The 22,872-nt window shown below is 41.1% G+C and overlaps 1 protein-coding gene across 1 annotated transcript in view; it reads right to left on the bottom strand.

Moving 5' to 3' along the window:
- LOC115357241 (multidrug resistance-associated protein 9-like) overlaps positions 1-22,586 on the bottom strand; it is a 35,841-nt gene extending 13,255 nt beyond the window's left edge. The window contains exons 1-19 of the mRNA XM_030048660.1: positions 22,575-22,586; positions 21,389-21,516; positions 19,522-19,668; positions 17,712-17,859; positions 13,435-13,671; positions 10,405-10,578; positions 9,573-9,720; positions 9,227-9,375; positions 8,325-8,432; positions 7,690-7,911; positions 7,529-7,600; positions 5,757-5,881; positions 5,561-5,633; positions 4,272-4,475; positions 3,540-3,674; positions 2,618-2,726; positions 1,259-1,309; positions 807-905; positions 270-373 (exon numbers count right to left, since the gene is read on the bottom strand). Of these exons, the coding sequence (XP_029904520.1) occupies positions 270-373; positions 807-905; positions 1,259-1,309; positions 2,618-2,726; positions 3,540-3,674; positions 4,272-4,475; positions 5,561-5,633; positions 5,757-5,881; positions 7,529-7,600; positions 7,690-7,911; positions 8,325-8,432; positions 9,227-9,375; positions 9,573-9,720; positions 10,405-10,578; positions 13,435-13,671; positions 17,712-17,859; positions 19,522-19,668; positions 21,389-21,516; positions 22,575-22,586 (2,445 nt within the window). The remainder of the gene's footprint in view (positions 1-269; positions 374-806; positions 906-1,258; positions 1,310-2,617; positions 2,727-3,539; positions 3,675-4,271; positions 4,476-5,560; positions 5,634-5,756; positions 5,882-7,528; positions 7,601-7,689; positions 7,912-8,324; positions 8,433-9,226; positions 9,376-9,572; positions 9,721-10,404; positions 10,579-13,434; positions 13,672-17,711; positions 17,860-19,521; positions 19,669-21,388; positions 21,517-22,574) is intronic.
- Positions 22,587-22,872: the final 286 nt, after the last annotated feature.

The following is a 22,872-nucleotide window of genomic DNA, read 5'->3' as shown; positions in this document are numbered from 1 at the left end:
CTGTGAAGAAATCAGAAGTTACATGTTTTGCTCAAGGGCCTCAGTGTTAGTCGTTAACAGAAAGAGAGAGGTGGCATGTTCAAATCAAAGAGAGGACACTGGAAACTGTTTTTGATATGGCTGGTAAAGTGTTAAAACCAATGCCTCTGCAGAATATTCAAAATAAATGCCATTGAAGTGAACTGTCTTCAGCAAAGGAAGGTCCATCAGTATCACCTCTGTTCTGATGTCTAGTGTGTGTGTGTGTCTGTGTGTGTGATGGTTCTCACCCCGTGGCCCTGCTCAAGCCAGTAACTGAGCCACCAGCTGCTGAAGGTGGTTGTTCCCAGCAGCACGGTGTAGATGAGGAGGGTGATGAAGACGATGGTGTAGCCTGCAGGAACAAAGTCACAGCGACACTCAACCACCCGTCTGTCAATTAGGGGTGGACGTTCAAACATTTCTTTGTTTTTTTTTTTAATGTGCTGTATGTAGCTTAGGGTTAGGGTTTTCTCTTCTAAATTTACCATTTTAAACTCTTTTTTTCCCTGCAGTGGCCTGGTACACTGTTATAATAATAATAATAATACATTTTATTTGTTATGGCGCCTTTCATGGCACTCAAGGTTGTACAAATGTGCATCTGTGCAAATTATGTTGGAAAATGTAACATCCTTATTTGGCAGAAATGTACTGATGACATATCATAAGAGCATGTATGGCGAAGTATGGAAAGTATCGCATTATTGATTTATTGTTCTACGTAACAGGCCGATGTTCTCGCTGAGTGTGTGTGTGTGAGTGTGTGTGTGTGTCCTGTATCAGACCTCCAGCAGCCTGGCAGTACTGGTTGTAGGTTCTCAAGGCGACTGCACCTTCTCTGGACGTCTCCTGACTGACCAGCTGAGCTTCAACCCCGGCAAGAGCTTCAGAGGAGGAGAAAGACTTTACTGATCCACACCAACAACAAACTGCTTCCAAAATGACTGAACAGCTTCAGCCTCGGTCCTGAGGAACTGGACTGTGATCACACTGAGCAACAACACATGAAATCCAGATTTAAGCGTACAGACACAGTGAAAAGTGGACCACCTGGATCACCAGCATGTAAGTTCACATGCAAAAAGCTTGTCAAAAATGATTCATCGGGATGATTATTAATGGTGTTCAAGCGAGACGGCCAGGTGTACACTGTCCAATATGAAGACATAATAATTAAAATAATAATACTGCAGGAGGAGCTGGTGTGCATGGGAATCTGTATTTTTTTAAGTCTTACATTTGTTGTCTGACATTGTTCCGTCATCCTTCTCATCCGACATGTCAAACCCTGGAAGGAAGCACAGATACCCATCAGGTCATTGCTGGGAATGTCTCACATACAATCCACCAGGGAGAACTGGACATTGTTACAGATAATATGGAATATCTCATTTGCCACAAAAGGAAAACCACAGAACTGGACTGTAATCATGTAAGAAATGCTTCCTGAGTTTGAAGATTCACAACTGCGGTTGGTGTCAGCGTGAAAAATCACTGACCATGACGCAGGAAATGGTGTAACTAAAGGCTTATTTAAACTTTCGGCAATATTTGTGCAGGTTTTCAGGAAGCTTACAGATACAGACAAAACAGAGCAGCAACACTGGAAATCACGGGGGCAGCATAGCCAACAGTTCAAGAAAGACACGAGGAAGAAATTAAAAAATTCTCATATAAAGGTTCATTTATACTGCCTTTATGTATGAAAATAAATACATCCGTTTCAAATGATGCAACCGTCACAGCCCACATGCTTCCATGCGTTCTTTATATCAGCATGGATGTTCAACAATAAATCCACTAGAGGGCAGCGCAGAGTCCAAAGTTTCTGACAACAACAAACATGGCGACGGTGGAGGAGGTTATAATGAGGGACCTGCTACAAAGAGGCAGAAGAGGAGGTGGCGTTTTCAATGGCGGCGGTCTGTGAGGTCATTAAACACATCAACACAGGAGGACGGCGGTCTGTGAGGTCATTAAACACATCACCACAGCAGGACAGCGGTCTGTGAGGTCATTAAACACATCACCACAGCAGGACGGCGGTCTGTGAGGTCATTAAACACATCACCACAGCAGGACAGCGGTCTTTGAGGTCATTAAACACATCACCATAGCAGGACAGCGGTCTGTGAGGTCATTAAACACATCACCACAGCAGGACAGCGGTCTTTGAGGTCATTAAACACATCACCACAGCAGGACAGCGGTCTGTGAGGTCATTAAACACATCACCACAGCAGGACAGCGGTCTGTGAGGTCATTAAACACATCATCACAGGAGGACGGGAGGATTCTTTTCTCTAATATTATCAGTTTTTTAAATCTCTTCTTTGTGTCTCTCTCATTGGTCGGTTTCTCTTGAACTATCGGCTGTGCTGCCCAAGCAATTTCTGGTGTTGCTGCTCCATTTGGGCCATATCTGTAAACTTTGTGAAAACATGCACAAATACAGACGAATGAACAAAGAGTACAGACAGAAGGCTCCGTCTGTAACGTCGAGTATAACTGAGCATTTAGAGGAAACAATTTTCCGTCCTCATGCTGTGATATATCAGTAATAATTCTAATAATCAGTGTTTGTAGGAAATCTTACCAGGGTTCACGACCCCTCTGACAGCATGCTCTCTTGGCTCCGCCTCCTCAAACTGGGCGGGGCTTTGCAGTGGCACCTCCTCCCTCCCCTCACAGACACCTTTCTTAGTCTGTAAACAGGAGACAACATAGTGATGCTGCCAGCAACGTGGGGGATCACAGAGTTTCAAGGATAATGCATTTGTAACTTTGGATTTTTGTGGTTTGTCTTGAAGATATAGTTGCTTCTAGTAGGGTTACAATGCAGGCTCGTTCCTCCAACACCTCCTGCTCTTAACCTTTGACCTTTCTCAAAGTTTTATGACTTATGCTTGCAGGAATAATCGCTCAACAACGGTATGCCTGGATCAGATTAATAAAATACCTATTATTGTTGTTTGTTTTGACCCCATTCGGTTTACTTGTTACTAAGGGTAACTCAGACACAATTATGAACAGATTCGCGTAAAACTTGGTGTAAAGGTTGATCATGAGTCTAGGCAGAACTGATTAATTCTTCACACTCATTGACTAAAGAGGTGCATGGCAGTGGGCATGTCTTTACAGAAAAATGCATATAACTTTTGCACAGAGTCACAAAACATCATGGAGGTTTTGTGGAACGGTTGCTCATGGAGCAAGGAAGAATTTCTTTACTTTACACACTGACTCTCCAAAAGCAGAGGTGGGTGAAATAAACTTTAATATCCAACATGTGGAGCAGGCATATGCACTGTACTGGATGTGCTTTGTAGTTATTACTGAGTTTAGTGTATATGTGTTATGCTCTTCAAACTACAGTTACAGGGTATCTTACCGACAACAAAACATCAGATTACAGCCGGTGAGATCTGCATTAAAACTGCAGATCTTTTTATGTTTTATTTAGGTAGTTATAGCAGAGCTTGGTAGTTTTTGTGGCTGTTCTGTGGCCATCATCTTACGTTGGACTGCTCTGTCAGGAAGCTGGTGATGAGCTGAGCGTAGCGCCCGTTGGCCTTCAGCAGGTCCTGGTGGTTTCCAGTCTCCTGGACTTCCCCATCCTCCAGAACCAGAACATCATCGCAGAATTCCAGGTACTGACAGACACAAGCAGGGAGAGTCAGGTCAGCAGAAATATCTCTGCACCACAGTTATGCCTTTTCCACCAAAAACGTTCTCACACTGGTTCAGCTCAAGATTCTTGGAACCAAGGTGCAAACTAAGGAACTGGTCCACATTTCCACCAGTTTTTGGAGTGGAACTGTTTTATCATCCATGCTGGACGTGCACGACAAAATTTAACACTCTGCCTGCAGCACAGAGCCTGACCCCTCACACCTGCTGGAATAATTAACCCACGTAATCTGAGTCTGATAGGCTTCAGATTGAGAATTAAAAACTCTAGAATGTGCAGGTACCTCAGCCGGTGTGCTGATTCTGTCACGAAGAAATGAGCAGGATATGATGGGAAAAGCTCAGCTGCTGCCCATAATTTATTGATGACAAGGCAGTCTTACACAGCAGCAAGAGCCAGATGTGAACAGAGCACTGACACTGTCATCCAAGCCCGATCCCAAGTCAACTGTCTGAAGGGCATCTGGTGAATCATCAGCAACAACTACTGCTGTCGTGCTGATTTTTAGAGGTCTAAGCTTGAAGTGCTGGAAAGAGTAAATAAATATGTATTCTCTTACCTGAAGCTGGTGCGTAACCAGTATGATGGATTTTCCTTGGAGCTCCTTCTTGATACACTGCTCGAAGATGTGTTTTCCCACATGGACGTCAACAGCCGACAGCGGGTCGTCCAGCAGGTATATGTCCTTGTCGGAGTAGACCGCTCTGGCGAGGCTGATCCTCTGCTTCTGCCCACCGGACAGATTCAGCCCCTGCTCTCCGATCTGACAGCAGCACAGTAGGACTTTTCGATTACAGCTACCGAGCTTCATCTGTTTCTTATCCTTTTTTGATGTAAAGCACTCTGAGCCGGCTTTGTGTACCAAGTGTGCCGTACAAATAAAGTTGCCTTGCTTTGGATCACTTCTGGTTACCTGCCAAAGTGTCCGGTGGAAAACAGTGATCCACTGGACACAGACAAACATTTGGCAGCACTTGACCTGTTGCTTGATAATGATCTAGTAACTTTTTTTTAGATTATTTTCAGCATTTTGCTTTATTTGATAGTGACAGTAGAGAGACAGGAAAGGCAGAGGAGAGAGAGGGAATAACATGCAGCAAAGGGCCTGGTCCACATTCAACCCCAGGCTGCTGCAGTAAGGATTTGGTAGGTGGCACGTGCTCTACCACCTGAGCCACTGGGGAACCCCCAGTTTATTAATTTTCAAAGAGTGAGCTGCAAAGACTGTTTCAGAAACACATTTCTTTGTGTCTACATCGATAAAATCTTCTTCAAATATAAGACTGCATTAAGAAGCTGCATTAAGCAATATTTCATGCATTTTTTACAACAAAATTACACATTCCGTCTTTCCAGAATTGACTGCCAGCCTGTTGTTATTTCCTAATTTGAGCTTTCTAAATTTCTGTATTGGCCTGAATAAACTCCTCCTCTGCCTTCCACTTCACCCTCCTCCCACTTTAGCTGCATTCAAAGTGTGACTGAAACCGCACATTCTGCAAATAAGCATGGCCATGATTCACTGCAGCATCAGACAAAGTTCATTCAAAGCAGCTTACCTTGCAACTGAAAGTCTGCAGCTACACCACAATATCAGATTGCAGATCAGAGACAAAAGAAAGCAAGCAATCTTTTCTATCCCAAAAATGCATTCTCTCACTTTAACTTTCAGTTTTGTACAAGCAATCTGTAGTGAACCTGTAAGCAGGCCTGCCTCTGTTTGTTTACAAATGGAATTTGAGCTCTTGACTCCCTCTAGTGGTCAGAAATCACTTAGTGCAGCTTTAAACGGAGCACTACAGCTGGGGACATTTCTGGAGAATTCAGTATGGCTGAGGAGAGAGTTACCTCTGTCTGATCACCATAAGGGAAGATGTCCAGGTCAGGTCTGAGGCTGCAGGCACTGATAACTCTGTCATACCTGAGGAGACACAAGCCCAGACATTTAGCAGCCAAGGATATGGCCTGAGTGTATATCTACAGCTTCTCAAAATTTATTCAGAGTGATGGATTTGACTGATCATTTATGAAAGTGATCCATTACTTGTCTTGATCAAAGAAATCCCCCATCAGGATATTTTCTTGGACGGTTCCGTGGAACATCCAGGCCTGCTGGGAAACATAGGCAAACGTCCCATCGACTGTGATGGAACCCTGGAGAAGGTGCATCTAAGATATAAAACAAAACTGTGAAAAACATGAACATACCACCGGCCAAAAAAAACATCAGTTAAATCATGGAGACATTTAGTTGGTTTAGAGGGAAAAATATAAAATAAGGAGCTTTATGTGTACGGCACTTAACAGGGTTAAGCTTACACTGACCAAGGCAGGGTATTCTTATTTTATTTGTTTATTTACACATAAAAGAAACTTTATAAAAGGCACAAAAATATAGCAGGGAAATGTGAAGGAGAATTGCCTAAAAACCCTCAAAGGATTTGAAAAATGGCATTCTCCAGGCAGCACATCACTGGAAGATAATATACACAATTTGTATGTGTCATACCAATAATTTTAAAAAGTAAAAGAAAAAAAAACATAATATCACAAAGCACTTTGGCAGCGATCCATCCCATAAATATTCATCTGTTATACAAGTATAATAAGTTAGAGTCATGAGACATTCACAAAGATGCACACACATCACAAACACACACTCACAAGCCCTATAGTCACCCCATGATTAACAAAGAGGATACACTCAGGTGATGTGGACTAGAGTTTCTATAAGACAGGGAGGATAAAAGAAAGTAAGCACAACCTATCTGGAAAAAAAAAAATCATAGACTTCATAAGAGACTTTTGGACTTGGATTTAAATAGGCTTTCCAAAAAATAATGACTGGTTAGGAGAAATTATTTCAGGGCTCTTTGAAACTGCCATGGAGACAAACTCAAGAAAAGGCGGAGAATTCGATATTTTGGACTCTCGGTAAGATAAACTAAACTGAGACTGGGAAGTACAAGAGTGAGGGAGGTCTAAGGAGGCAAGAGCTTCATGTGGAGTAATTATGAAACTGATAATTATATACAAAAATGTCATTTTGTTAAGGCAGCTATTTATGCTTGTTAGACACCACAATTGAAATATCATTTAAACTGGCCAAAAATTTAAAGAATAAAAGAAGACATGATACTTTCAAGCGGTGCTGGATTTTTAACTATTTCTTTGGACTGCTGCTGACACTATTGAAGAGACTAGGACAGTCAACAAGTTGAGCTTTCCCATTCAAAACACCTTAGGAAAACAATGAGAGGACAGTCAATGGGTCTTTGGGCACTTTTCCATTACATGGTATCTGCTCTACACACCTTGGTTCTACTTGCTTTCGGTAACATTTACTTTTCTGGATTTTGGTCCCAGTGCACATGGTGAAGCCCTGTGGGTCACTTCAGGCATGCTGGCTAGTTTTCCCTCCCTTCTCTACCAGAGCCCCAGATGAATGTTTAATTTAAAAAAAAAAAAAAAAAAAAAAAAAAATCAACAACACCAATTCGAAATGGCTGCTTCACCTGAACAACATTAGCATAACTAAGAGATTTGCTGAAAAATATATATATTTTTTTAGATGGATAGATTATCAACTAAGACAAAAAAAAAAATGATACTGTGCTATTGTTGGTTCACAATGTATTCATTCAGTCCCCCAGCCTTTGAGCACACAATGGAAATGTGTCAGAGGCAATAATAAATTAGCCAGTAAAAATGCCAGACAATAATGAAACAGTTGCTACAAGCTGGTGACTGTGTCAGGCAGGAAGCTTGAAGGAATTACAAAACCGAAAATAATAATGACAAAGAATATGAGCCAACCTGTTCTAAAATGCTGGAAATCAGTGACGTTTTTCCACTGCCCACATTCCCACAGATGCCAAGCAGGTTGCCCTACAGGGAAAAACATACATTAGCATTAGTTTCCCTTCAGCCCAACCCAGTTAGCCCTAGTGTCCGGTGCCAACGCTCTTACTAGCCACCTTAGGCAAAGTGAGGGAGATGTTTCTCAGGGTTGGCACAGTTTCAGTCTGGGACACCAGGTCCACCTTCTCCCTGCTCGGCCCGTTGGCTGTGCCGGCGGTTTGTGCTGGCTGGCCGGCTGGTTTGGTCCAAGACAGAGTAGCGTTGACCATCACGATGGCTGATGTGCTGTTGGTCTCCTGGATTAGGTAAGGCTGTGGATTCTGGACCTGCAGTATTTTCTGAAACAACCGCGCATCTTATTGATATTTTTCAAATAAAGAGCTAATGCATGAAAGTTGGTGTTTCCAGTCATTTAGCTGCAGTTAACTCCCACGCCCTTCACACACACACACACACACACACACACACACACAGTGGAAAATACACTTACAGATCTCATCAAGGAGACATATTTATTACTGATTGGCCTAGAGGAGGTTTGCCTTATTTGTTAGGGACAAGAAGCTTACTTTTGCCGTCATTTAGGTAGTATGTTTTTGGTTTGTTTGTTTGTTTGTTTATTTCTAAGTTCCAGCACAGACAGGATCTTACAGTTTTCATTGTTGTTTATGTCAGGGCAACATGGACGACATTTTAAGACCTGACCTATGACACTCTGAATGACCGTTTGTAAGTGCTGAACAGGGGTTACCTTGAGTCGAGCCGCTGATATGGCAGCCTCCGTCACAGCCTTGATACTCATAGGAAGCACGGCCAGCAAAGACCGCATGGTGTTCAAGATGGCCACGATGGTAAAGGCCTGGTGATAACACATGAGGTAAAGTCCAAACACATCCTGACACCTCACAGCACGAACTCATGATAACTGGGAGTGGACCAAACAGGGGAACCAGGCGAAAACTAGCCCCCTTCTGATTTCATTTCCTGTATCAACTTAAGTCGTGACTCACTTCTTAAAACCCATGTTTATAGACTCACCTTTATGTGATGTCCTTATATTATCTTGTTCTTTTCTTTTCTTTTCTCTCCCTTATTTATTACTATTGGTTTTATTCTTGTAGTTGTGGTATTACTTAATTTATTCATTTATCTATCTATTTTAAGGTGGTTTTATTACTTTTAGATGCCAAAAAACTAGTTCATGCATTTATCTCCACCAGACTGGACTTCTGCAATGCTCTGTTTACTGGTCTGACAAAATAATCCACTGATAAACTTCACTTAATTCGGAAATCTGCCGCCAGACTTTTAACTAGAACCAGAAGGAGATCAGCCCAGGTTTAGCAAACCTGCAGCGGCTCCCTGTGTCTTTTCGAAATGTCTTTTGTTTTTCTTGTTTACAGGCTCTCACTGTGTTAGGACGGGCCTATATTACTCATTCTTTATTTTTGTTAATCCTTTCACAGCCACTTAGAGCCCCTGCTGCAGCTGTTTTTATTTAATCCAAACTGTCACATAAATAACACATGAATGTGTCTTTTGTTTTCCTGTTTAGCTTTTTGTTTGTTGTTATTTCACTTTCTGATTACTCTTCTTTAAAGGTCCTACAGAAATAAAAAGTATTTCTATTCATGTTATCGCTGTTACACTCACAGTGGAGCTGTTGAGCCGTAAGCCCAACAAGGTGTGTACCACAAAGGTGAGGATGGCAGCGATGGTGGGGATGATTATAGTGATGGTGGAGTTTATGTTCTGGGTGTAGCCAACCTTCTCCAAGAAGTTCCTCTCTTTCTTCCTTATTTCTAGAGGAGAGACAGCAGATACACCAAGAAGCCTCTGTTCTTTTAAGTTCACTCGGTGTGAGCTAGTTTGTTCAAGCACCGTCTTCTACTTTTATCCTTTTGTCAGACAGTTTGTAACCTGATTTTTGACAGCCCAGTAAAATTATAAGCTCATCTGTTGGAGTGTAGATTCAACACACAGAAGTCCAGGGTCATACCTGCAATCTTCTGCTCAAAGGCGTCCTCCCAGGCGTACATCTTTATCAGTTTGATGCAGGTGAGGATCTCGTTCATGGTGCGGATTCGGCTGTCTGTTATCATCATGGCTTTTGACCTGAACAAGCCAATGATCTTGGCCGTAACATACTGACAGATACCATTAGTCAATATACAGTACTATTACTAACAGCAGTGGAAAGCAAACAGCAGAAAAAAACATTAGTACCTATGCAGAGGTTAATAATACTGGTGCCTTACAACAACCAACATCAAAGGGACAGAGAAAGACAGAGGACAGTTCCATCATTTTGGAAGGTAAACAAACACGTATTGTTGTACATCCCTCAAAATAATTTCTCAGCTTAACGTTGCTGCTCACAATCGTGTTGTTTTTTTCCAGTCTTCATCTTCAGTTATTCTGGAGCAGAACACTCCCAGTGAGTCTCTCGCTCTTAAGACAGGGAAGGATTTAACAGAGTCAACTCCTCCATTAAATCCTTCCCTGTCAACCTGAGTTGACTCAGTCATCATTTTATTTATGTAATTTAACCACTGTACAACCAGGACCACTTAAGAAAAAATTACAAAATTACTTCAGTCATCAGATACCAGGTGTCTTTGTCTCTTGTCACTTCTATCGCTGTGTTTCTCCTGAAGCTGGCTGAAACACAAACAATAACTAACCAGATTTAGCACCACTTCCCCTTTGCTTCCATCTGGTCAACGTTTTTCTCTTGTTGCACAATGGAAAATGATCCATCATTTTCATGACATTAAAAGTGAATATTTTTCCGGTTATCTTCTATGAGTGTGCTGATATTGTGTACAGACCTGTATGGGGAGGAAGATGAGGAAGATGAGGACTCCAGTCAGAGCAGTGTAGCCTAGAATGAAGCAGGCATAGAAGGTGCACAGACACACCATTATGGGGATGCACACCAGGTAGATGTTGAGCACCACTGCCTCAAATATGCTGTGACCGTCACTGGTCAAGACATTAATCATCTGCACAGAAGGAGAGAAAGAAAAAGGAAAGCCGTCTACATTCACTTAGAGGCACAAGGGGAAATTATGCATTTTTGTGGCACTGTTGCATGAATTGGAATTACATGCACCAACCAAGAAGTTGAGGTTACAATGAAACATTTGTCTTCATGTATTTTTTGTAAATGTGAGATGTAGCAGGTGTTAGTGTGGTGAAAGCAGATAACTGAAGGATTATAGAAATGTTTAGGTGAGTGAAATACGATGTACTTTTTTCACTGCAGGCCTCACTGACTTTTCTATGTGGACTTTTCTTTGGGAAAGTCAACAATCAAAAACCAAAATCAACCAAAGACTACTCATGGGTCCTGTGTCAAGGCTGCATCCTGTGCTGCTCCAGAGAAATATATCTGACAGACTCAAAAAGAGACCAATAACAAAAGGAATTGTGGCTGCTGACCTTTTATGCTTTCCAAAGCATCATTGTGTCTTTGGTTTTGTTAACTTGTTTTCTGAAACGTCATTGTATTTTTGCTGCAAACAAGCCTTTGAAAAGGGTGCTGTGCAAGCAAATAGCATCCTGGATCACCAAGTGCCATGGAGGAACCCAATAAATAAATAAATAATAAAGAAATAGCTTTGACAAGTTGCAAAGTAGAGATATTTTGTGAGGCCAGGTTTGAGGAAGTAAAAATCCGATTAATTCATTTGCCCAAATTTGTGACGGTCCATTTCTAATGTTGAATGACATGAAACTCAACCGGCTGAGTTGTACAAACAAATACCTGTGCTGAAATAATTCAGGTTTACTGGAAAAAAATCAAAGTTGATAAAACTATGTGATAAAAACGTTAGGCGATACTTCCCGTTGTGCATTGCTGCAAGAAACAAGGTACACTCTAAAAACACTTGGGTTATTTCTTTAACCCAATTCCTGCATTACTTGTGTTGGGTTACATTTCTGGGTTATTCTTCCAGAGCCATAACCATTTCTTGGGTTATAAGGATTTTATTTTGGGTTTTTCGAGTTGGGTGATATTTCTGGGTTATTTTTTCTTAGAGTAACCCATTGTTGGGTAAGAGACTTGGGTTTGATTGACTGATTGCTTATTGATTGATTGATTGAATACTTTATGAACAGTTTGCAAAAAAAAAAAAAACAGAAAAAACAGAGAAGTACAGTTTCATACAAAAGGATGCTAAAATGATAAACCTAAGCACTATGGCTTGTTTCCATTGGGTTCCTGTGTATTAAATTGACCAAAACTTGGGGCGCCCCGGTGGCTCACTGGTAAAGCACGTACACCATGTACCAGGGCTCAGTCCCGATCACAGCAACCAGGGTTCAAATTCAACCTCAGGTCCTCTGCTGCATGTCATCCCCTCTCTCTCTCTTTCCTGTCTATCTCTACTGTGACTGTCAAATAAAGCCGAAATGCCAAAAAAAAAAAAAATCATCTTTAAATTGACCAAAACTTAATTTATATTTTTTTTTTCTTGTCATATTCATGTCTTCTTGTCGGGGAGTATTTTATTGAGTTATAGAAATATATTTTATAATATGAGCTAATATCACACACTATCCAATGTATACATTACAATAACATTGGTGGCATAGCGGTTATGTGGCAGGACCATCAACCAGAGGGTCGCAGGATCAATTCCCACCCCACCCAAGATGTGGCTGGACCAACAACCAGAGGCAGTATCAAGTCCCACCCAAGCCCTTGGAGACGCTGCACCCAAGACAATGCAGGATCAATTCCCACCCAAGATGCCCATGAGGTGCCCTTGAGTGAGGCACCTGGAATACCCCCCATGGCTCCCTGAGCGCCACTCAGTGGCTGCTTGCTGCTCCAGAAGTAAGTAATGCAATACAACACTAACTCTAACTATAAATAAGTTACAGGTGTTTCTTTAATGTAGACTACATTTTGGGTAGGGGATTAAAATAATAATAATAATAAATAAACAACTTTGGTTATATTGACTACAATCCTGGGTGATGTTAAACGAAAAATTGGGTTAACCTAACCCTAACCCTAACCCAGATTATGGGTCAAAATGCATAACCCAATTTCTTGAGTCAAAATAACACAGCAAGTAGTTGGACCCTTTTTGACCCAGGGGTTGGGTTAAAGTTGGGTTATTTTTTAACCCAGCAGTTTTTAGTGTGTAGGTAAATTCTGTTGTCTCTCTCACAGCCACACAGTATAAAAATCAGAACACTCATTAAAATCTAGGTTTAGATTAAAATAATGAAATCGTTTGACTATGGTGAACCACCAGATGGAGAGTTTCTCAGAGGGCAGTAAGCAAATGTCCACAACATTACGTGGTTGATCGCACACACAGGCAGTCGCGCAGCACTGACATTAATATTTTGGAGCTTCACCTATAATTCATAATTTTTGTATCAGGTACCAGTTTTCTTTGCAGCAATATTTGAGTGAAAATCTGTGTATTTTGGAAAAACTGAGTGTACAGCTGGATCCTGGAGACTTGGGTTATACAGCAGACATGTGTGAACTTTTCAAACAGAACTTCTTATAGTGTTTTGCTGTTGTAAAATCGTAAAATTGTGGACCCAGTTTTTTCCACTGGATCAGAGAGAGGCTTAGCATGGAGGCTTGGGAGTAAAACCTTTTTTGTCGGAGGCTGAAGGCAGCACATGGTGAGTACTGGCTACAAAAATTATGCATTATGGGTGAAGTATCCCTTCGGCAGGCCAGTGGTTTAACACTACCTTAAGATTTGTAAATGGGAATCTCATCACATTGAACTTTTAACTTCTACAGTAGTGTTCATCAAAACAGCCCTGTAGAGATGAAGGTAAGGTTTATGGAAGTAATGGGTAAAGTCTGAAGCAGTTCGAACCTCTCCCATGGACAGCCCGCTGTGCACCCTGAGAGAAATGATCTTCTGGAAGCCCAGTAGTGAGAAGGCACCCTTCAGCCTGACTGCTGTGTGCAGGTTCACAGCCCACATCAAGGAGATGAAGAAAGCACAGCAGGAGTCTGTGAAATACATAGCGAAACATAGGCCAACACCATGGGTGACCGTGGACACCTCGGGGTCACCGACGTAGGTCAGGATCTCATGGACCAGCACAGCCTGGGAAGAGAGGTAATGAGGCCTGAAACACGACAGCACCAAAAATAAATATTTAAAGCTACATTATGCAATGTTACAGACATTTTATAATAAAATGATCCATTGCAATGTTAGTCATAATTGTAGGTCCTCTTTCCACCGTACAATTTTACAAATAGCCTGTTATTTCTTGGTTTTAACTATCTAAATTTCTGTTTGGCCCCAGAATAAGTTCCTCCTCTGCCCTCAACTTCACCCACTCTCTGTCCGCACTGCGACCACAGAAAAAGTTCATTCAAAGCAGCTTAGCTTGTGGCCGCAAGTCTGCAGATTCACCAGATTTTCAAATTGGAGCTCAGAGTCAAAATAATCAACAGGTTTGAGAGAGTGAACTCTCTCAAACCTGTTGTTGTTAATTTCCCAAAATGCATTTTTCCACCTTAACTTTGAGTTTTGTCCAAGTGATCTACTGTGGACCCAGAAGCTGGAGTGACCCTGTATATATATACACTACTCACAAAAAGTTAGGGATATTTGGCTTTCGGGTGAAATTTACGGAAAATGTAAAAAGTTCACGATACAGTGATATTATATCATGAAAGTAGGGCATTTAAGTAGAAGCATGCACTGGTGATTTCCTCATCTCAAACAATTTATTGAAACAAAAGCCAACAACAGTGGTGGGTATACCACAACAAAAAATGTCAGTGTCTCAATAACTTGTCATGTGCCCTTAAGCATCAATTACAGCTTGACCACGACGTCTCATGCTGTTCACAAGTCGACTTATTGTCTGCTGAGGCATGGCATCTCACTCTTCTTGAAGGGCAGCCCTCAGGACATTGAGGTTCTGGGGTACAGAGCTCCGAGCCTCTACACGGCAACTCAGCTGATCCCATAGGTTTTCTATGGGATTCAGGTCTGGAGAAAGTGCAGGCCACTCCATTTGAGGTAACCCAGTCTCCAGCAGCCGTTCCCTAATGATACGACCTCGACGAGCTGGAGCATTGTCGTCCATGAGGATGAAATTAGGCCTGTGTTGTTCATGCAGGGGCACAATGACTGGATTAATGATGTTATTCAGGTAGTATGGGCTTGTCACTGTACCATTCACAAAGTGTAGGGCAGTTCTGTACTGACTAGACACGCCTGCCCACACAGTAACACCACCACCACCAAAGGCTCGTCTGGTGACATCAGTGGCTGATGCATAGGGCTCTCCTTGACCAACATCGTTGGCGGCCATCATTTCTGCTCAACATGAATCTGCTTTCATCAGAGAACAGCACTGAGGCCCACTGGTCCCTCGTCCAGTGTAAATGCTCCCTGGCCCATGCAAGACGATGACACCTGTGCCTGGTGGTGTGGTCAGGTACCCTTGCAGGTCGTCTAGCACGCAGACCATGCTGATGTAAACGCTTTCGAATGGTCTGACGTGACACTTGGGTGCCTCTCACCTCCCTTAAACGTGCCTGGATTTGAGTAGCATTCATCATCCGGTTCCGCAGGGCACTGTTCACAATGAAGCGGTCATCAGTGTGGGATGTGGCCAAAGGATGTCCACTTCTATGCCTTTCTGTGACTCTTCCAGTCTCTCTGTATCTCTGTTGCAACCTGCTGATGACACTCTGTGACACTCTAAGCTCAGTGGCCACTTCCGTCTGAGAACATCCTGTTTGAAGCCTCGCAATGGCGAGGTGCTGCTGATCAACTGTTAGGTGTCGTCTTGGTCTCATGATGTCAAAATGTGAACAGCTTGATGAGGAGGACTGTTTAAATACCAATTCTAATTGAACCAGGAAATTTATTGGTCGATTCATGGATCAAACACCTGTTGTGAATTTTGCCGTTAAACTCCTTGTTAGAGAACAGCAACTACTGTTAAAGTACTGAAACATTGAACAGTTGGACATGTGCATTCAAAAGTTTACAGAAGGTCACATTAAGTTCACCTGTAAAGGTTATAATGCATTTTAGGTTCATCCAGAAATTTCACCCGAAAGCCGAATATCCCTAACTTTTTGTGAGTAGTGTATATATATATATATTTTTAAAAAACCTTTATCAGTCATTAACAAACATGCACCACTCAAAAAGTTTAGAATAAAAGATAGATTAACTCTTAGGCGTCTCCTAGGTCCTAAATTATCAGCTTTATTTAAGGAGAAGAACAGAGTCTCGTCACTGGGCAAAAACACTGGGGATCTATCCCATTGGTCATAATTTAGACACCTTAGAAACAAATGCACATTATCTGTGAGAACTGACAAAACACATTATTATATAAATTTATTTACTTCATCCTTTTCAGACTGTAGAAAAGCAGTAAACTTAAAACAAAAATGAAATCCTTACTTTGCTCCCTGCTCCTAGAAAATGTGGAACTTTGCAAGATGTTGATGCCAGGAGTTCAACAGGAGAGGATAAACTGGATCTTTTCTTTTTTAAACTGCTCCATTTATTACATAGCAATTAACACATATATTTAACTTTTCTATCACAACAGCCCATGTAACTCCATTATGTAAAGAAGGTGATAGAAATGATCTAAATAATTTGAGACCAATCTCCAAATTATCTTTTCCACCAAAAATCCTGGAATCCTTGCTAAATAACCAAAATCAAAGCATTTCTTTCAAGTTACTCTGTATTAGGCCCACACCAATTTGGATTTAGAGCTAATCACAGCCTTATTTCATCTATTACATTACTCACTAACAATGTCGTATCTGCCGTACAATAATAAAAAAAAAAAAAATGTGCTGCCCTCTTTTTAGATCTGTCCAACACCTTTGACACAGTTTGCAGTATTGTATTTGATGGAAAGGCTTGGGATTGGTTTCAAAATTATTTGTCTGAGAGATATCAGTTGGTAAAGTCAGGGATTGTCCAGTCTGATTTCTACAAAAGGTACAAAATAACAAAAGGTGTTCCACAAGGTTCAATTTTGGGTCCTGTCCTCTTCACCATTTATTCACCATCATTTAAAGATCCTCCTGAGAGGCTGTCCATCTTTATTGAGATGACACTATTATATATTGTATTGCTCATACCAAAACTAGCCATGAAGAACCTGCAACTTTCCTTTAATGCTCTATAGGTTTCTTTTATTAATCTTAAACTGGTGCTAAATGCAAATAAAAACACAATTTGTGCTATTTACTAGAGATATTGATGATAATAGTACATGTTTCCACTGCAAATGGATCTAATATTGAGAAAGTTACTCAATATAAATATTGAGAAATAGGCCTTAGATTTTAGTGCCTCAAGTTCTTGGATTTTTTTTTTTTTTTTTTCAAAGTATGCTAAATCTCAGTGATTCATTTGAGTATAAATAAAGGTTTGAATGAAAGTACAGTGGTAGAATAAGCTTCAATAAGTAATAATATTAATACGTTATTTATATAGTGCCTTTTACCCAGGGAGTACAGCTCAAAGTGCTTTAAGAGTATAAAAAAAAAACAGTTAATAACAAGTGCAAAACAAATGTCAATAAGATATATAAAAGATGGAGATAAATTAAGATTTACAAACATTAAGATATGTGGAAATAAAGGAAGACATTAAAACGTGAGACAAAGATAAGCAGTAAAATATGCAAAAGAACAGAATAAAAGAATAAAACAAAGGAAGCGTGGCAGTTAAAAGCAATGTTAAATAAATAAGTTTTCAATTGTCATTTAAAAATGTTCACAGGTCCTGAATCTCTTATTGCCTTAGTCAATAGTCAATTAGTCAATTCATTTTCAAGTATAGTTAAAAAAGGCTTCGTCGACGATTCTCCTATTTATGTGACAGTTTGTATTTAAAAAAGAGGCTGTGAAAACTTATAACACAACAAAGAATTAGTAATGTAGGTCAGTCATAACCCATCGAGAGCCTTGTAAACACAAAAAAGAAGTTTAAAATCAATGTACCTTTGCAATATTCCTTAAATGAAAGAAAGCTGATTGAGGCCAGTGAGCCAACCTCAACCTTTCGCGTAGCTGTGTATTGACAGGTAAGCGAAATTTAAAAAAAAAAAAAAAATGTAAAAATGCAGAGATAGGGTGACTCACCGGCCCTGCAAAGAAAGCCAGCGTGAAGATGACAGCAGCACAAATGACCAGCAGAAAATTGGCTCCTTGAAAGCGAAGCAGCACGCGAATCAAAGAGGCCTTCTCCAGTCCCACTCTCTCCACCTCCTCCTCCCAGAGTGTCTGCAGTCTTCACAAGACATATAGCCAGGTGGCGCTCACACACTCAATTTATTCTCATAGTTCCCTTCATACATTTATTTTGACATTATTAACCCTGTCACTTTAGCTTTCAAATCTTATGTTCACAGACATATGCTCATTTATGGTTCATTCACATTTTCATAATCGAACCTGAATTGATGTGTATTCATATGGCCATATCATTCAATAAAACAAGATTAGACCATTTTGTTTCCAGTCCTGTGCTGTCTTCCTCAGTGACAGAATAATGTGCCTCTATTTGAAACACATTGATATATATAAAAGTACATTTGCAGGATACGAAAGTATATTTAAAGTGGTTCCATTTTATTATGGCTAAGTGTGCTTTTATAATTACCGTTAGGATTTTGCACAACTTTTACATAATGTAAGTTTAATAAGTGTAAAAATACGTGTTCCATTTTAACATGGTTTAAGTGTGCTACTGGTTGCTTGCAGACTTGAGTGCGCTGTAGCACACTAATATTTAGTGCACTTTAATCTGTTTTTCTCACCAGGGTTATCCTGTGTAATGTGTGCTACTGTGCTCTTTCCCATCAGGCAGTGAGTCTAATGCCATCTTTACACACAAGAGCGTAAATGTAGCCTTGTCTTTAGCATGGACAGCTTGCAGTTATCTTCAGATTTTAATGTGGTCTGACAGAGCAATGCACCGTTCACCATATAATGTAGCAAAATCTACTCGCTGGATAATCCATTACCAAAATAATATTTTTGATATGTTAGTTTTGAAAATGCCACTGACTGGGATTTATAGTGAGATTAATTCCACATTGTATCACCACTGCTCTGAAGTCCTTTCTGGGCCAAAACCAATCCTGAAAGCCCACCTGTCCCACCAGGTTTTGTCCCAGCTCTACTCTTACACACATGACGGCTGCACACTTTGGCCTTCTTGCATTGCAGGCAGATCAGATTTGTTTCTCAAATCAGGTCTTTAAGCCAGACTGTCCACACTGTTAATTGCAAGTGAGCAGAACAGATTTGTATGTCCACACGTCACCAACCTATCTGCATGAGTTGCTATGGTAACAACATAGGCCCCAGTAAGTACGTACAATAGTGATGAAGCTCTCCAACGTGGAAGCAGTAGAAATGTCCAGAAGCTTTCCCCCAAAGTGCCAGCAGACAGTTTATTTCAGCGTCTCTGTGCTGCTCTGCTAGCAGCAGCCTGGATTTTGCTCAGCTGCTCTGCTGCTCCTTCCTCACTCTGGATTTGATGTCATCGCTGTATGTCACATTGCGAGAGACGCAAAAGACAGCTCGAGATCCGATTTTAGTGTCCAGAGCGTCCAGGCTAAGATGCATCTGAAGAAATCTGATTGGAACTGCATTTCAAACCACCTTCAAATGTGGTTTGGATTTGATTTGCAAAAACTGCAACAGATTTGGACTGGCAGTCTCATCAAGGACTTTCATGCACACCCCGTTCAGGTAGATCTGTTTCTGCCAATCAGCATTAAGCCCTTAATTGGATCAAGTGGGCAACCAAATCATACAGGACAGGTGGTTCTTCAGGACTGGTTTGGGAACCACTGAACCTGGTTACTGTGTAGCTAAACATTATAATTCACAACAATAAATTCCACTACGTCAAATGACAGAGTGGTATTTATTATTCTCAGACCTTTTTCCAGTGGCATCGGCTCCGTCCTGGGGAGACAGGCAAAGAGAGCTGACGTCCAACTTGTTCTTGAACATGGCCCACATCAGTGGGGACATCCAGGAAACGGTGCTGTAGGACAGGATGTTTGTATTGTCCAGGATGTTGGTCCTGGGCAGGGACACATCACCAAATATCAGATGTGCGGAAGGACGAATGTACAGCACAACCAACAGAGTAGAAGCAGTAGTTCCCTCACATTCCCTGAGGATTATCCACCTATCAAAATTTCCTCAAAAAGATCATTTCTCATTCAACACAAGCTGGCTTGGAAAGGGCTCTGCTCTCTCTGGGATTCTCCCCAAGATTTTTTCCCCCCATTTTCTTCTGTTTCTGAGATAATTTGGTAGGGATAGCTCATAGGTTTTGACCATAAACAGGATAATGTTGACGACACAAGAATAAAGATTAGGAGATGTAATTTCTTCTCTGAAATGTGTTGCATTCTGGCAGTATCTACCGGCGCAGTTCAACATTCAGTATTGGAATAACACCTGGAATAAATACCAAGATTTATTCAAACATAAATACATCAATAAGCACTGCAATATCAGTTTTTAAAGACACAGTAACCTAGAATTACATACAAATGAGAATATAATTACTCAGAGAAATAAACTCACCTCACACATTTATCACTGACAGTGGAAAACAGTGTATCTTAAATGGTGATTTTTGAACAATTCAGTTATTATGAATCCCACCGGAGTTGTGGGTAAGATACACCCACAAGCATAACGACCAGTCAGAAAATTCAGGTGCCTGTTGCCCATTAAATCAGTTTTGGTATGTGTCCTGTTGCACGGTGACAGGGGAGACAGACGGGACATACAAGGGACTGGATGACATGCAGCGACGAAACCAGGCCTGATCAAACCCGGGACGCTGCGGCCAGGACTCAGCCTCGATGCGTGGTAAACTCTCTACCAGGTGAGCCACTGGGCCGCCCCGTCCGCCAAACAGGTTTGGAGACATTACCCTCTAAACCATTGGTTCGCAAATGAGTGTACACATATTAGTCAAATATCAGTCATGCATAATTCCTAAAATCAATTGCCTATGCTATAATAAGTTCAATTAAAAGTGTAAATGTAAATTTGATAAAGCATGTTGTATATTCAGTTTGTCCTCTGGGTTTCCTGAACGTGTCAGATGTGTGTGTTTGTGGTTTAGATCTGCTGCCGTGGTTTGTTCACAATGACTGGGAAGCCAAGCCAAGCCAAAAAAAAAAAAAAATCCAGAAAATGTTTTTGTGGTTGACTGTGGTTGTGGTTCCAGGAGAGTGGAAAAGCATTTTTTATTTATAAATGGCTGCTCACCAAAACAGCATTTAATTCCCTCAAGGGCTTCAGCTACATCCTGTTGCTTCCTCCCAACCAGTTATGGTTGGTAAATATGCTAAAAGACTGGCTCAGCATTAGCAACTTCTATCGCCAGCACTATAACATGGGATCTAATTAACTTTATTTCAGGGATTAATAATGCCTACATTTAATTTAAGATTTTATTTTTACTAAGACTGGGGAAAAAAAACAAACCCTCAGGCCACATGTCAAATTAGATTCAATATTTAGGACAGGTAAAAATTAATTAAAAAGAAATAAGTATGATGACAATAATTGTTTGAATTTATTACCAATATTTTCTCAATAAAGCTTATCTTAATGAGTGCAAAATAATCATGAAATCATGAAATCATTTTTCCTCAGGCTATAATCGTAACGTCATAATCCCTGTTGGTCGGTCGAGTTAGCGTGAGTGAAGCACGTTACTGATAAACAGCCACAGAGGACAAAGTATGATAAAAATGTTTTGTTTTAGTGAAACTGACTTGGGGGTTTCGTGGCATTTGCTGGACGTGGCGGTGCTGGCCTTCTCTCTGTTGTCCAAATTAGCAGGACCCACCAGACCAGAAGCAGCAAAGCCATTCTTGTGTCTGACACCGTCTTCCATTTTATTCTGAGAAGGAAACAGAGACACACAAAAAAATAGATGAGAGGGAGACTGACAAAGACAAACAAGCAACAGAGACAAACTGAAAGATGTGCACAAAACACAGAAAAAAAGGAAATACTTCTGTATACATTTTTAGTAATCTGGATATGCATCATGTACTGTAGTCGTCTACTTTACTGCCATCATCAGGTTAAGGGATTAGATATTACAGCTAGCAGCTGGCTAGCACAGTTCAATATCTGCTGGAGAAACCTGATTTTTTGTCATTTCTGCTTTATTTGATAGTGATAGTAGAGAGAGACGGGAAAGGCAGGGGGAGAGGGGACGACATGCAGCAAAGAGAGTCAGATCTGAACCTGGGTCGTTGTCGGCATTATTTTAGTGAAAAATGGTGGACCTACTGTCTGTTCTGGGCAACTTCCTCTATAGTTCTGGAGTTTACATGACTATACTGAAGGCAACACGTAGGCTGTTTCAGGTGGTAAATGTAAAGGACAAGCAAAATCTCGGGTTCGGGTCGGGTTCAGAAACAAAGAAAGAATGCCTGTTGGGTTCAGGTTGGGTTCAGTTACAATGCTCCTGTCTGGGGTCGAGTTTGGAGAAAAATATCTGCTGCATAACTTAAAGAACGCTCCTCATCGCATCTGATTTTTTTTTTCCCCATTTGTTGCCTGCCAGTTCTTCCAGAGCAGCTCTCTGCCACCAGTCTTTACTTCACACACATCCAAAATCCACAGGATGAACAGATGGAATATCATATTGCCTGGTGAGATGGTCATTTCATGGCTCGCCTAAGACATCACTTGTGTTCAGGCACAGTGCAAGTTTGGTTGAAAAATCCCCTCCGCCTCTTTAAACCAGCTCTTAGCAGAGACGCAGGCAAGCTGAGCTCCTTTTGTTGACCACAGACTTCTCCAAAGTTATATGAACCTCCTCATGTATGTCATGTATGCCCGTTTGACAATGACAAATTCTTATACTAGTGGACATATTCAGTTGCACATAAAAAAATAATTTGATGAAGGCAATAACACTGATAAAGCTGAGTAGCTAATGCTTACCAGATCCGTCATCCACAGCTGCTTGTAGGATGTATGGGTGCCTTCCTTGGATGTCAATAAAATCCATGTATCATTCCAAGAAAGGACCGGTTTGTCACAGATACGCCATCTAGTGCAAACAGCCCCGGGCTCTTGCAGAATTAACAAGTAATTTAGAGCCTGAGGCATGGTGCTTTTATTTGCAATAGTGACAGTGCCAGTAGCTGCTTCAAACAGCAGAAGCATGGCCGGCTGGGAAACATTTGATAGCGGTGGAACAGGAAAATGTGTGTGTGGGTGCGTTTTTAAAAAAAAAAAA

This window comes from Myripristis murdjan, chromosome 3 (assembly GCF_902150065.1).
Source record: "Myripristis murdjan chromosome 3, fMyrMur1.1, whole genome shotgun sequence".
Classification (NCBI taxonomy): domain Eukaryota; kingdom Metazoa; phylum Chordata; class Actinopteri; order Holocentriformes; family Holocentridae; genus Myripristis; species Myripristis murdjan.
This window is presented reverse-complemented; position numbering and strand designations above follow the sequence as displayed.